Here is a 16,369-nt window from a genome sequence, read left to right as displayed (position 1 = left end):
GTTGGTTCAGAAGCTTCTGTCATTTAAAAATCGTTGCTGCTTTATATATGATAGGTAAGGTGTTATGCTGCGGTGCGTAAAAGTCCAGGGAATGTAAGGAATGAAGATGCAGCATTGTCGACTTCCTTCGCTTTTCCGGATAGAAAAGCAACATGCACGGTAGATTAACTTTAATGTCAACTGTACGTTATGTAAATTCAAATATTTATTAAGCCGGAAGCAATTGATAACACAAGATTTAGATTACGATATGAAATATAAATTCCAAACGAAGGGTATCAAGCTCGTATCTCTTCAGCCTATTTTGACAGTACGTAACACTTATGGTCTTAGCCCTATTCTGTTCAATGTGATCATGGACGAAATAATAAACGAAACTGAAGCAGGAACGAGGGGCTACAGATTAGGAAATAAAGATATTAAGGCCCGATGCAGACTAGCGTTAAAAGGACGCTGTGACGCAGCGTCCCATTGATGCGCGGTTTAGAAGTACATTGTTCTAAAGAGACCCATACACACGTGGTCCCCGGGACGCAGCGTCAGGTAAAGATAGACGGCGGTGACGCAGCGTTAATTTTCTAGTTGCGGGTTCTGCCAAAACGCAGCGTCACAGCTGGCTGCTGCGTTCTGGCACTTCATTGTTGACTGTTGTTCAATTCACACGTGCGTCTATCGGCGTAGAATGGACAGCGAAATCGACGTAGAATTACTTATTGAAGCGATTAAAGAATTCCGAGATGTTTCAAGTGAGGAATGCTTCAGCTAACCCACCTTTCCTCTCTGAGCGTCCAGCAAAGCGACGAAGGGATTTGGAGGATACTATGATATATTTCATGAAGACTCCAATCCCTAATGTTCCTGCTCCTAAGCCTAACGACGATAGGTATTTTTTTAGTCTCTGATTGCAATCGTTAGTACTTTTAATGTTGAACAAAAATTGGATTTTAGGAGTGGAATTTTGGACTTTGCCAAGAAAATAAGACTGTCTGTTATTCATACCGCAACCCATACACAGCACAATGTTCCTCAGGAGCAGCATTTTCCTTCCCAAAACCAGCCACGTGTACCCTGGCAGTATCCTCTCTGTTCAATGTTCTCCTGCGATGAGCAACATTTCAACACACTCACTAGAAGACTCCACCGAGTCTGTAGACTTGTTTCAGTTTCTTTAGACCTAATTGTTGTTCATGTAAGTGCAGTGTAATTGTATTAATTTTTGTAATGTTTCAGTGATAGATTATGTATTCAAATGCTAGATAGCTAATCAATATCGTTGTTTGTCAGTTATTTAAGTCTTCCCTAAAGTTCACTTTTATACTTTTAAAACTTATACTTTAAAACTTAGAAAATATAACCTAATAATACCAAACTAAACATATTTCATTTTCAATATCAATATACTTTGAATGAGTGAACTTGCATTAAAATTTACATTTCTAAGGGAGGGATTGCTAGTCTCATCACAGTACCTTCACTTTTGATCAGGTCACTTACCTTACATGGGAGTTCATCAAATGATTTAATACTCATTCGAAAATAATTGAAGAATTTTGTATCATCTTCTCTCAATTCTCCGAACATTGTCGTAAAAGTACCTTGAAGGAATCGTTTGGCAACCAATGGATGTTCCCAAAACCGCCTCTCTGTGCGCTTCAAGTAGTTTTTGTAAACTAAATACGCAAAAACAGCACGTTTTCGTCTGTACACTTCCATCATGGATCTCTGAAAGATTCCAAAAGTCGGAACAATATGCGTCATTATGACGCTACGTGTGGACGGGTGGACACAGGGACGCAGCGTCAAGCAATGGACGCGCGTCTTTATGACGCTAGTCTGCATCGGGCCTAAAATAATATGCTATGCTTATTGATGTGATGCTTTTAGCAGAAAACGAGGAAAATCTACAGAGATTGCTATATAAATTTGAAATAACAGCAGAACAATTTAACATGGTGATATCGGAAAATAAAACAAAATCACAAACTATCTCAAGGCAGCCACTCAGATGTAAACTTGCAATATGCGATAAACCCATAGAACAAGTCATGAGTTTCAGTTACTTAGGAACAAAAATAACAAGCAATAAAAATTTAGAGAAAGAAGTAAGAGAACAGAATACTAAAGCAAATATAAAATCAGGATATCTAAGAGATGTAATTTGGAAAAATAAATACATGAACATAGAAAGCAGGATCAAAATATATAAAACATGTATAAGGGCCGGTATTAACATATGCAACGGAAACTAGAACTGAAACAAAAAAACTGTAAAAATGATGACAACAACAGAAATGAGGCCATTACGAAGTATTACTGGCATTACGTTATACGACAGGCAGACGAATGATGAGATTAGGGAAAAATGTGGAGTGCAGGATGTGACAAAATGGATCAAGACTAGAAGAAAAGGATGGCGGGACCATGTATTAAGGATGACGGAAGACCGACTCCCGAAAATCGCAATGAAAGGAAAGTTGGACACCCCAATACCTTTGGGACGACCCCCTAAACGGTGGAAGGAAAGTTGGACACCAACATGGATTAAGACAGCAAAGTTGGAAAATACAGGATTTATCCTAAAACATCAGGAAGAAGAAGAAGAAGAAGAAGAGTAACACTTACGGAATTCGTTCCATAATAAGGTAAGTGAAACCTAAAATTTAATAAATGTGCTGAAACTGATAGGGTGTTCTTGTCCTCACTTTGATGCGATGAATTAAATCTGTCACTCTAACAAAAGTTGTTCAGTTTTACTATAAAACTATCCTGTTTGTATATAGATAAATGAGTATCACGGATGTAACACCTACTTTATCATCATACGTTTCACGCATTTGATGGTAATTCATAACTTTCATTAATTTTCGGAAGATAAGATATCATACTTACATCCTTCAAATATTATTCAAGAGACGAAAATAAATTAAATCGTTTAATATGCACCAAAATATGAAGAAAATATTTTGTTTTCAAGAATGAACACGAAAAGCATTTTGTAATTCCAACTTCAAATAATTTGTCTTAACGGACACAGGCAATGTCACGAGGAAACGTGAATCATTACATGCAATCAATAAGTTTATTTGTCACATCTTTACACTTTCTTAAGGGTTTTTATGGGTAACATTAAGACAACTATATCTCCACACTCATTGAAGATTGCACACATCTTTATATAAGCTTTCTTTACTCAGAATAGTCCATAATACATTCGTGAAATAAAGATAATAGACATGTTAAGAAATTCGTCATCGTAAAATGTGTTACGTTGAATTTGATAATGTTTGGTGGTTTCTTGCTGGTATTACATTGAACTTCCTTGTTATTGCAATGTGCGTGTAAGTATTTCGTATGCAAACAGAGATTCGTAACAATAGAAAAGTCCAAGCCTTCTGACCAAAGCGAATCGTCATGCCATACATTCCTTGCATATCAATATACTGCAACGTTGATTCTTCAGCTATCATATAAAAGACGAAACGAAATTTTAATTGACAGTCTTCAGGTATCCATATTAAGCAACACACAATTACCATGACAACTCTAACAGTAAGTACTGACGAAATTTCATTAGAGAAATTAGGCTATATTGGTTTCAAAGAAATATTTTATGTAGTGAAGTACATAGAAGTACTGTTGTATTTCAAGATAATTTTCCTTTTTTAATATTCGCTCTTCTCATACATTGTTTTGGATAATGTTGAAACTAGATGTGTAACCTTTAAATTTGGAATTATAATAATTTCCAAAGAATTCCGAGTTTTTATTTTCAATTTATAATTTTGTTTTATAATTGCTAATTTATTATTTTTTCTTTGGGTATAGCGTAAAAAATTGTAATTACTGTTGAGAATAGGATAATAAACAATTCATTCTAGCAGAATATTATAATGTTTGATAGTTTTCTGTCAAACAGCATATTAAATTGTCTTACTAATTGTAACGTATATGTAATAATTTTGTCCAAAATGTAGAAATTTGAAGTAACTACTAAACGAATACAAGCCTTCTGAGCAAAAAATAAAGTAATATCATTCCATAATTTTCTTAAATATCAATGCATTGCAATATTGCATTATATTCTAGTGGTGATGACACCAAGGATTACAAAATTGCCTTAATAATTGTAACTGTATCAAAGAGAATTTCACTTTGGAAATAATACTTTAAGCAATTCTTATGTAATGATGTTACATTATCGCATACATATATTTATATTATTTACTTATCCGTTTTAAGGTCGCTTCAATTCTTCTGATGATGTGCGTTGCATCATTTGCTGAACATCACGAAGAACACCACCATGTAAGTTTTGTTGTATAAATTGAGGAAAACAGCATAATTTTAAATTGTTATAAACATACTACTGAGTTTACAATATCATGCATTATAAGTACGCAAATTCTTATAAGAAAAGGAATCATATTACACTAAGATTTCCTTTCCTAAGCGCCATAGCTTTAATCCAACTTCTATTAACATTTTTCTACAACTAAAATTTACGATATTAGAAAATATATCTAGTGTAATCGTCCAACTAACCGCATGTACTTTCATTTACAAAGGCGCACCCGAAGTACGAGTTTAAGTACGGTGTGAAGGATCCACACACTCACGACATCAAGGAACAGGCTGAGAAACGAGACGGTGACAAAGTAGAGGGTCACTACATGTTGGTGGAACCTGACGGAACCATCCGTACTGTGCACTACAACGCTGACAAACACATCGGATTCCACGCTCACGTGCACAAAACAGGTCATGCTGTTCACCCAATCCATCACGAGAAGAAGGTGGGAGTCCACAAATCTGAAGAAGGCAGCTCTTACCACAAAGCATCTAGCTACAGCAACTCGCATCTACACTAGGAAGATTTCTCTAATCAATATTTAACATTTTATTTTTTTATTCCAACTTAGTATTAGTAGTATTTATTTATTTAACCTGGTAGAGATAAGGCCGTCAGGCCTTCTGTGCCCCTCTACCTCTACTTAGTGTAGTAAACAATATCAATGTTTTGCATTTTAATACTTGCGTTGAATTAATATTGTATACTAGTGTGTTCAGTTTGAGGAAAATTATTTATTGTAATTTGTAAGTTGTAAATTAAATTGTATTCCTGGTATCCCGTCTTCATAATTGTCTTAATAGGCCTATGCATGTATAATTTCCTACACATTATCCTTATTTATTATTGCTAATCATTATTCTAGATTTCTGAATGATTTTTTTGGCACCATCACAAGTAAATCATCGCGAATACAAACCAGACATGCAGTAGGTAACAAGGTAGAAAAATGCACATCTGACTTGGCATCCGACAAAACATCTTTTCGAGAGAGAGTAAAGTATGTCGTGTAAAAGTCATATATTTCTTCGAAAATATACCACCTACCTACACACTGACTGTCTGCCAGTTCATCCATCTCTCTCTCTCTGCACATCTGTCGATCGATTCATCTATTTCACACAATAGTCGGCTGAGGTTTAGGTCTACTATGTGCAACAGAAGAAAAGCGAATTACAGAACAAAGAAGAGTCTCCAAAAGTAAACAGCATGCTATATTTTGTTTCTTGGCTATAGAAGAGCATACACCTACTGAATTCCATGGAATAACGGTTGCAATATATGAAGAGACAAGCCTAAGGAAATCTGCTCTGAAGGATTGGTGTACGCGGTTATGTTCCGATCGAATAACTGTACAAGATAATCCAGTACGACTATTACGCAAGACTGAATTCAACATGTTGATACTCTTATCCTGGAGAATAGCAGAATAACAATAGGGGAAATTAGTTTTTTACTGAAGATTATCAGCTACGGCTATATCTTTCAATTTCTCAACACACACCCGCAGTATCGCAAAATTTGCGCGCGGGGAGTGCCATACTATATCTTCTAAGGAGAAAATTTCAGAAGATATCAGGATGAAGATGACCAGTTCTTGTATCTCATAGGCCTATATATGCGATTTGCATTTTTTTTTTTTGATTTGATGGAAAACGAGAACTAATCATTAGAAAATATGTTTAATTTGGTTTCATTTATTTATTTCCATTAGAGAAAGCCGTGCATTTTTTTTTTTAGATTTGGCGGAAAGCGAGAGCTAAGCATAAGGAAATAGGTTAATTTCTTTCTTTTTATTTATTTGTTTCTATTAGAGAAGGCGTTCGGAATTCACTTGAACGACCTCATATATCCATTCATCATCGATGATTCTCTTTTCATACGTAATAAACTTTTCCTTTTCCCAAATACTAGACGAATATCCCATCATACGTCGTAATATGTGTTCATTCGTTTATCGGATTCTCAATAAGGAACATCACACGACATAATATTGCCAAGTATCAGAAATTCCAACTCACGAGTCTGACTCTCACGAAAAAATTGCCAAAGCTTAGCCTAGTATTATGCCATGCTTTGTAACCACTCAGGAGACATATTATGTCTAAAACATACCTATTACATATGAATGCAATCTGACTAATAGCTTAAGAGAAATCACTGTACTCGGACAGAATAACCAGTGTTATTTCTTTATCACAAAATGGCAGGAATGTATATTTCGAAAAAATCTCGATGTCGATTTTGGTAGCATCACATTATTTTCCTTTTTAAACTTCATCATTATAACATCATCATCACCACCACTCCTACCACCACCACCACTACCACATCATGATCTTCATCACCATCAACTGTGAATGCTAGGCTTATTGCAGCTTCCTTAATTCTCAAATTAAATTTGTTCAATCCATATCTTTTTCGGTCTTTCTATGTTGAGTTTTCCAGTTGCTTGATAATGAAATGGTTGTTAATCTTGAAATCCTAAAAAAGTCTAAAACTTTCATCTGTGTTATCTCAAGTCTTGTCGTCCCGCTTACTCAATGTCCAGACCTTACACCCACATTTCAATGGAAATAATATTATTTATTTTTAATAAACTATTGGTATCATAGTTGTTTCCAAAATATTTATTTATTATTCCAATTTCTTGATCATTTTTATGTTCATATAATGGGAAAGTCAAATAAATAGCGTCATTAACGTATGAGTTCTATCACTGTTTAGGAGATAGAACATTATAATAAATGAAAAAGTCTATAAGCCTACATGTAGATCTTAATCTTACTAAGAGAAGATATAATTGTGAATTTTAGCTAATCTATTTATTGCACAAATACTTGGTAAAGCAGTAAGTGTTTGTTTGGATTTACACACTTTTTGCGAATTCAATTTTTTAAAGGACCATTTTTATGAGAGAGAACAATCATATTACAAGTTTCTGGAAACGAAATTCCGAAAGTCTTTTTTTCCAAAATCTCTATTTCCAAATAGCGGAACTGTTAGTAATTATAATTATAAAGCATACATATACATTATCGGCTAAGACTGTGTAATAGGGGATCTATGCTTGAGGGTGTCCTTGTGATTTTTAATTAAAGTTTATGTTTTATTTCAAGCGAAACATATTAACCCGGCCTTCTTTAGTATCTTCCTCTAGATATGAGTCCAGTAATATAAATATTTCACCCCTGACGGGTATCTCTTATTTCGTAATTGTCTAGAATTTAAAACAAATGTTCTAGTGATGACAGGATTGAGGGTTGAGCACGTCTCCTCTCCCTTCGAACAATAATTTATCGATTCCTTACTCGTTTTTGCAAAAATGTGTGACAAAGCAAGAAACTCTTAGTGTATAACGCAAAATTTGTGATGGAAGATGTTCCGGAAAGTCTTGAACTGCATGCATGTCATTCTATTTTACTTGCACTGCCTCTGATTCTCCTCTGTTTCGAGGAAGAGAACTGCATGAAAATTAGTCACACTTAAGCACCAGACATCGCCCATTGGCGAGAGCACTTCTAGTGAAACATTTCTTTTTTTGAAGTCTCTTGTATTCGCAAAAAATTGGCACCTGTCTTTCAGACCTTGTTTTATAATTTTCAATTATATTTTATATCAATTTAACCACTCTTCTCACAGATATAGCTATTATCAGGACACTTTTAATTTCTTATTTCTAGGTGAATAAGTGAATAAGACGCAACTATTTTTCCCTCGAAATATACGTTAATGTAATCATTACATAGTAACTCCAAACTCTTATAATTCTTTCGTGAATTTTCATAAGACTTAGTGAATGACATTTAGAGATATATCACAAATAGAATTTGAGGAATACCGAAAGTAGTAAATCACTATTCAGGATTATGAACTCCTATTCCAACGTTAGCTTTGGATTGAAAATAAACATCAAATTACACAGAAAATACTTTTCGGACCAATGTTAACTGTAAAATTTTAACAAAATTTTACATATTCTCTTGGCCCTTAAATATTTTAGCAACATCTTGTTATAAAATGACTCTGAGTCGAGAAATATGAGTACATCCAATTTTTATGAATGAAACTGGTTCTGCAACTAAAAGGACACAACAGATTAAATTAAAATTTTCCCAAATATTGGGTGAAATTATTCATATGCAAGGATGCTTCCATGTCAACTTTGCGGTATAATTTTGCAGCAAAAATTACAAAAAAAAAAAATACTCAGTAGATGACTACATACACTATAACAATGGAAAAGTGTTCAAGTTTTTAAACAGTGTAAGGTTGGTGAGAATAGTAACAAACATGTCGACTACAACACTTACACTTAGGACTACAAAAAGGCATTGCATATTTACGTCCTTTCAGTATTATGATATTAACTTGTCTTTTAAATGATCCCTGTAGTTAAAATATTGAAGTGAAATGTATGAAATTAAGGTTTATGATTAAGTTATTCAAAATAAATGCTAGTAAGTATTTCTTTGACTGCTATTTTATTCACATAATTTAACACAACAAATACACTTAAATAAGGCGGCTAAACGTGCAAATGTGAATTGATGTAGCTGGATGCCTTGTGGTGAGACCCGCTTTCTTCAGTTTTGTGGTGGTGGGTTTCCACCTTCTTCTCGTGATGGATGGGGTGAACAGCATGACCTGTTTTGTGCACGTGAGCGTGGAAACCGGTGTGTTTGTCAGCGTTGTAGTGTACAGTACGGATAGTTCCGTCAGGTTCCACCAGCATGTAGTGACCCTCGACTTTGTGACCATCTCGTTTCTCAGCCTGTTCCTTGTTGTCGTGAGTGTGTGGATCCTTCACTCCGTACTTGAACTCGTACTTGGGATGTGCCTAATGAAAACACAGAAATGGAATTAAATTCATCACGCCAATAAAGTAAAAACGCTAATGGTTTTAATGTTAAGCATTACAAATGAGTATATTACCATTAAGAAAGTAATATTAAAACAATATAATTTAAAGAATTTAAGTGTCGTTAGCTAAAATGGATGTGTAATAATATAAACTTATCTAATTTTGATACATTCTCAATATACGTATATACAAATGTTAATAATGTAGTTGAATTATCATAAAATTATGTTACGTTTAATTTTATAGAATATCGAAAAGAAATTCTTACATGGTGATGTTCTTCATGATGATCACCAAATGATACAGCACAGAGCACAAGAAGTATTGTAGCGACCTGGGAACGAATAAAGAGTGAAAAAATTATGTCTATTATTACAGTACATTGGTGTGCCTGGGAACATCTAATTTATTTTAAGGTTAGTATTACTTTAAGCAATTATTGTGAATACTTACAGTTATTTTTGCCATGGTAACCGCGGTAGATTGTTGCTTGACTTTGGTTCACAGGCTTCTGTCTTTTAAAAATCGTTGCTGCTTTATATATGATGGTAAGGTGTTATGCTGCGGTGCGTAAATGTCCAGGGAATGTAAGGAATGAAGCTGCAGCATTTTCGACTTCCTTCGCTTTTCCGGATAGAAAAGCAACATGCACGGTAGATTAACTTTAATGTGAACTGTACGTTATGTAAATTCAAATATTTATTAAGCCTGAAGCAATTGATAACACAAGATTTTGATTACGATATGAAATATAAATTCCAAACGAAGGGTATCAAGCTCGTGTCTCTTCAGCCTATTTTGACAGTACGTAACACTTATGGTCTTAGCCCTATTCTGTTCAATGTGATCATGGACGAAATAATAAAGGAAACTGAAGCAGGAACGATGGGCTACAGATTAGGAAATAAAGACATTAAAGTAATATGATATGCTATTGATGTGATGCTTTTAGCAGAAAACGAGGAAAATCTACAGAGTTTGCTATATAAATTTGAAATAACAGCAAAACAATTTAACATGGTGATATCGGAAAATAAAATAAAATCATAAACTATCTCAAGGCAGCCACCCAGATGCAAACTTGCAATATACGATAAACCCATAGAACAAATCATGAGTTTCAGTTACTTAGGAACAAAAATAACAAGCAATAAAAATTTGGAGAAAGAAGTAAGAGAACAGAATACTAAAGCAAATATAAAATCAGGATATCTAAGAGATGTAATTTGGAAAAATAAAAACATGAACATAGAGCGCAAGATCAGTATATATAAAACATGTATAAGGCCGGTATTAACATATGCAACGGAAACTCGAACTAAAACAAAAAAAACTGCAAAAATGATGACAACAACAGAAATGAGGCCATTACGAAGTATTACTGGCATTACGTTATACGACAGGCAGACGAATGATGAGATTAGGGAAAAATGTGGAGTGCAGGATGTGACAAAATGGATCAAGACTAGAAGAAAAGGATGGCGGGACCATGTATTAAGGATGACGGAAGACCGACTCCCGAAAATCGCAATGAAAGGAAAGTTGGACACCCCAATACCTTTTGGGACGACCCCCTAAACGGTGGAAGGAAAGTTGGACACCAACATAGATTAAGACAGCAAAGTTGGAAAATACAGGATTTATTCTAAAACACCAGGAAGAAGAAGAAGAAGAAGAAGAAGAAGAAGAAGAAGAAGAAGAGTAACGCATATGGAATTCGTTCCATAATAAGGTATTAAATGTGCTGAAACTGATAGGCTGTTCTTGCTCTCACTTTGGTACGATGAATTAAATCTGTCACTCTAACAAAAGTTGTTCAGTTTTACTATAAAACTATCCTGTTTGTATATAGAGAAATGAGCATCACGGATGTAACACCCACTTAATCATCATACATTTCACGCATTTGATGGTAATTCATAACTTTCATTAATTTTCGGAAGATAAGATATCATACTTACATTCTTCAAATATTATTAAAGAGACGAAAATAAATTAAATCGTTTAATATGCACCAAAATATGAAGACAATCTTTTGTTTTCAAGAATGAATACGAAAAGCATTTTGTAATTGCAACTTCAAATAATTTGACTTAACGGACACAGGCAATGTCACGAGGAAACGTGAATCATTAAATGCAATCAATAAGTTTATCTGTCACATCTTTACACGTTCTTAAGGATTTTAAGAGGAACATTCAAACAACTATATCTCCACACTCATTGAAAATTGCAAACATCTTCATATGAGCTTTCTTTACTCAGAATAGTCCATAATACATTCGTGAAATAAATATAATAGACATGTTAGGAACTTCGTCATCGTAAAATGTTGTTACGTTGGATTTGATAATGTTTGTTGGTTTCTTGCTGGTATTACATTGAACTTCCTTGTTATTGCAATGTGCGTGTAAGTATTTCGTATGCAAAACAGAGATTCGTAACAATAGAAAAGTCCAAGCCTTCTGACCAAAGCGAATCGTCATGCCATACATTCCTTGCATATCAATATACTGCAACGTTGATTCTTCAGCTATCATATAAAAGACGAAACGAAATTTTAATTGACAGTCTTCAGGTATCCATATTAAGCAACACACAATTACCATGACAACTTTAACAGTAAGTACTGACGAAATTTCATAAGAGAAATTATATTGGTTTCAAAGAAATATTTTATGTAGTGAAGTACATAGAAGTACTGTTGTATTTCAAGATAATTTTCCTTTTATGTAGTGAAGTACATATAAGTACTGTTGTATTTCAAGATAATTTCCCTTTTTTAATATTCGCTCTTCTCATAAACTGTTTTGGATTATGTTGAAACTAGATGTTTAACCTTTAAATTTGGAATTAAAATAATTTCCAAAGAATTCCGAGTTTTTGTTTTAAATTTATAATGTTCTTTTTGAATTGCTAATTTATTATTTTTTCTTTGGGTATAGCGTAAACAATTGTAATTGCTGCTGAGAAGAGGATAATAAAACAATTCATTCTAGCAGAATATTATAATGTTTGATAGTTTTCTGTCAAACAGCATATTAAATTGTCTTACTAATTGTAACGTATATGTAACAATTTTGTCCAAAATATAGAAATTTGAAGTAACTACTAAACGTATACAAGCCTTCTGAGCAAAAAATAAAGTAATACCATTCCATAATTTTCTTAAATATCAATGCATTGCAATATTGCATTATATTCTAGTGGTGATGACACCAAGGATTACAAAACTGCCTTAATAACTGTAACTGTATCAAAGAGAATTTCACTTTGGAAGTAATACTTTAAGCAATTCTTATGTAATGATGTTACATTATCGCATACATTTATTTATATTATTTACTTATCCGTTTTAAGGTCGCTTCAATTCTTCTGATGATGTGCGTTGCATCATTTGCTGAACATCACGAAGAACACCACCATGTAAGTTTTGTTGTATAAATTGATGAAAACAACATAATTTTAAATTGTTATAAACATACTACTCAGTTGACAATATCATGCATTATAAGTACGCAAATTCTTATAAAAAAAGGTATCATATTACACTAAGATTTCCTTTCCTAAGCGCCATGGCTTTAATCCAACTTCTATTAACATTTCTCTACAACTAAAATTTACGAAATTAGAAAATATAACTAGTGTAATCGTCCAACTAACCGCATGTACTTTCATTTACAAAGGCGCACCCGAAGTACGAGTTTAAGTACGGTGTGAAGGATCCACACACTCACGACATCAAGGAACAGGCTGAGAAACGAGACGGTGACAAAGTAGAGGGTCACTACATGTTGGTGGAACCTGACGGAACCATCCGTACTGTGCACTACAACGCTGACAAACACATCGGATTCCACGCTCACGTGCACAAAACAGGTCATGCTGTTCACCCAATCCATCACGAGAAGAAGGTGGGAGTCCACAAATCTGAAGAAGGCAGCTCTCACCACAAAGCATCTAGCTACAGCAACTCGCATCTACACTAGGAAGATTTCTCTAATCAATATTTAACATTTTATTTTTTCATTCCAACTTAGTATTAGTAGTGTTTATTTATTTAACCTGGTAGAGATAAGACCGTCAGGCCTTCTCTGCCCCTCTACCTCTACTTAGTGTAGTAAACAATATCAATGTTTTGCATTTTAATACTTGCGTTGAATTAATATTATATACTAGTGTGTTCAGTTTGAGGAAAATTATTTATTGTAATTTGTAAGTTGTAAATTAAATTGTATTACTGGTATCCCGTCTTCATAATTGTCTTAATAGGCCTATGCATGTATAATTGCCTACATATTATCCTGATTTATTATTGCTAATCATTATTCTAGAGTTCTGAATGATTTTTTTGGCACCATCACAAGTAAATCATCGCGAATACAAACCAGACATGCAGTAGGTAACAAGGTAGAAAAATGCACATCTGACTTGGCATCCGACAAAACATCTTTTCGAGAGAGAGTAAAGTATGTCGTGTAAAAGTCATATATTTCTCCGAAAATATACCACCTACCTACACACTGACTGTCTGCCAGTTCATCCATCTCTCTCTCTCTGCAGATCTGTCCATCGATTCATCTATTTCACACAATAGTCGGCCGAGGTTTAGGTCTACTATGTGCAACAGAAGAAAAGCGAATTACAGAACATAGAGGCATCTCCAAAAGTAAACAGCATGCTATATTTTGTTTCTTGGCTATAGAAGAGCATACACCTACTCAATTCCATGGAATAACGGTTGCAATATATGAAGAGACAAGCCTAAGGAAATCTGCTCTGAAGGATTGGTGTACGCGGTTATGTTCCGATCGAATAACTGTACAAGATAATCCAGTACGACTGAAGACTGAATTCAACATGTTGATACTCTTATCCGGGAGAATAGCAGAATAACAATAGGGGAAATTAGTTTTTTACTGAAGATTATCAGCTACGGCTATATCTTTCAATTTCTCAACACACACCCGCAGTATCGCAAAATTTGCGCGGGGAGTGCCATACTATATCTTCTAAGGAGAAAATTTCAGAAGATATCAGGATGAAGATGACCAGTTCTTGTATCTCATAGGCCTATGCATGCGATTTGTATTTTTTTTTTTTAGATTTGATGGAAAACGAGAACTAATCATTAGAAAATATATTTAATTTGGTTTCATTTATTTATTTCCATTAGAGAAAGCAGTGCATTTTTTTTTTAGATTTGGCGGAAAGCGAGAGCTAAGCATAAGGAAATAGGTTTAATTTCTTTCTTTTTATTTATTTGTTTCTATTAGAGAAGGCGTTCGGAATTCACTTGAACGACCTCATATATCCATTCATCATCGATGATTCTCTTTTCATACGTAATAAACTTTTCCTTTTCCCAAATACTAGACGAATATCCCATCATACGTCGTAATATGTGTTCATTCGTTTACCGGATTCTCAATAAGGAACATCACACGACATAATATTGCCAAGTATCAGAAATTCCAACTCACGAGTCTGACTCTCACGAAAAAATTGCCAAAGCTTAGCCTAGTATTATGCCATGCTTTGTAACCACTCAGGAGACATATTATGTATAAAACATACCTATTACATATGAATGCAATCTGACTAATAGCTTAAGAGAAATCACTGTACTCGGACAGAATAACCAGTGTTATTTCTTTATCACAAAATGGCAGGAATGTATATTTGGAAAAAATCTCGATGTCGATTTTGGTAGCATCACATTATTTTCTTTTTTATACTTCATCATTATAACATCATCATCACCACCACTTCTACCATCACCACCACTTCTACCACCACCACCACTACCACATCATCATCTTCATCACCATCAACTGTGAATGCTAGGCTTATTGCAGCTTCCTTAATTCTCAAATTAAATTTGTTCTATCCATATCTTTTTCGGTCTTTCTATGTTGAGTTTTCCAGTTGCTTGATAATGAAATGGTTGTTAATCTTGAAATCCTAAAAAAGTCTAAAACTTTCATCTGTGTTATCTCAAGTCTTGTCGTCCCGCTTACTCAATGTCCAGACCTTACACCCACATTTCAATGGAAATAATATTATTTATTTTTAATAAACTATTGGTATCATAGTTGTTTCCAAAATATTTATTTATTATTCCAATTTCTTGATCATTTTTATGTTCATATAATGGGAAAGTCAAATAAATAGCGTCATTAACGTATGAGTTCTATCACTGTTTAGGAGATAGAACATTATAATAAATGAAAAAGTCTATAAGCCTACATGTAGATCTTAATCTTACTAAGAGAAGATATAATTGTGAATTTTAGCTAATCTATTTATTGCACAAATACTTGGTAAAGCAATAAGTGTTTGTTTGGATTTACACACTTTTTGCGAATTCATTTTTTTAAAGGACCATTTTTATGAGAGAGAACAATCATATTACAAGTTTCTGAAAACCAAATTCCGAAAGTCCTTTTTTCCAAAATCTCTATTTCCAAATAGCGGAACTGTTAGTAATTATAATTATAAAGTATACATATACATCATCGGCTAAGACTGTGTAATAGGGGATCTATGCTTGAAGGTGTCCTTGTGATTTTTAATTAAAGTTTATGTTTTATTTCAAGCGAAACATATTAACCCGACCTTCTTTAGTATCTTCCTCTAGATAATAGTCCAATAATATAAATATTTCACCCCTGACGGGTATTTCTTTTTTCGTAATTGTCCAGAATTTCAAACAAATGTTCTAGTGATGACAGGATTGAGGGTTGAGCACGTCTCCTCTCCCTTCGAACAATAATTTATCGATTCCTTACTCGTTTTTGCAAAAATGTGTTACAAAGCAAGAAACTCTTAGTGTATAACGCAAAATTTGTGATGGAAGATGTTACGGAAATTCTTGAACTTCATGCATGTGATTCTGTTTTACTTGCACTGCCTCTGATTCTCCTCTGTTTCGAGGAAGAGAACTGCATGAAAATTAGTCACACTTAAGCACCAGACATCGCCCATTGGCGAGAGCACTTCTAGTGAAGCATTTCTTTTTTTGAAGTCTCTTGTATTCGCAAAAAATTGGCACCTGTCTTTCAGACCTTGTTTTATATATTTTTCAAATATATTTTATATCAATTTAACCACTCTTCTCACGGATATAGCTATTGTCAGGACATGCTCAATTTCTT

At 34.0% G+C, this 16,369-nt stretch overlaps 2 protein-coding genes across 2 annotated transcripts; both read left to right on the top strand.

Annotated features, from left to right (window-relative positions):
• The first annotated feature begins 3,502 nt into the window (after window positions 1–3,502).
• Window positions 3,503–5,113, top strand: LOC138716205 (cuticle protein 19-like). Its single transcript, XM_069849040.1, has 3 exons — window positions 3,503–3,549; window positions 4,240–4,305; window positions 4,566–5,113. The coding sequence occupies exons 1-3, from the start codon at window positions 3,535–3,537 to the stop codon at window positions 4,866–4,868; spliced, it is 384 nt and encodes a 127-aa protein (XP_069705141.1). The 5' UTR covers window positions 3,503–3,534; the 3' UTR covers window positions 4,869–5,113.
• Window positions 5,114–12,578: 7,465 nt separating this feature from the next.
• LOC138691025 (cuticle protein 19-like) lies at window positions 12,579–13,445 on the top strand. Its single transcript, XM_069812671.1, has 2 exons — window positions 12,579–12,638; window positions 12,899–13,445. Exons 1-2 carry the CDS (start codon window positions 12,591–12,593, stop codon window positions 13,199–13,201), a joined length of 351 nt encoding a protein of 116 aa, XP_069668772.1. The 5' UTR covers window positions 12,579–12,590; the 3' UTR covers window positions 13,202–13,445.
• Window positions 13,446–16,369: the final 2,924 nt, after the last annotated feature.

The sequence above is a fragment of the Periplaneta americana genome, chromosome 16 (assembly GCF_040183065.1).
Source record: "Periplaneta americana isolate PAMFEO1 chromosome 16, P.americana_PAMFEO1_priV1, whole genome shotgun sequence".
Classification (NCBI taxonomy): Eukaryota; Metazoa; Arthropoda; class Insecta; order Blattodea; family Blattidae; genus Periplaneta; species Periplaneta americana.
This window is presented reverse-complemented; position numbering and strand designations above follow the sequence as displayed.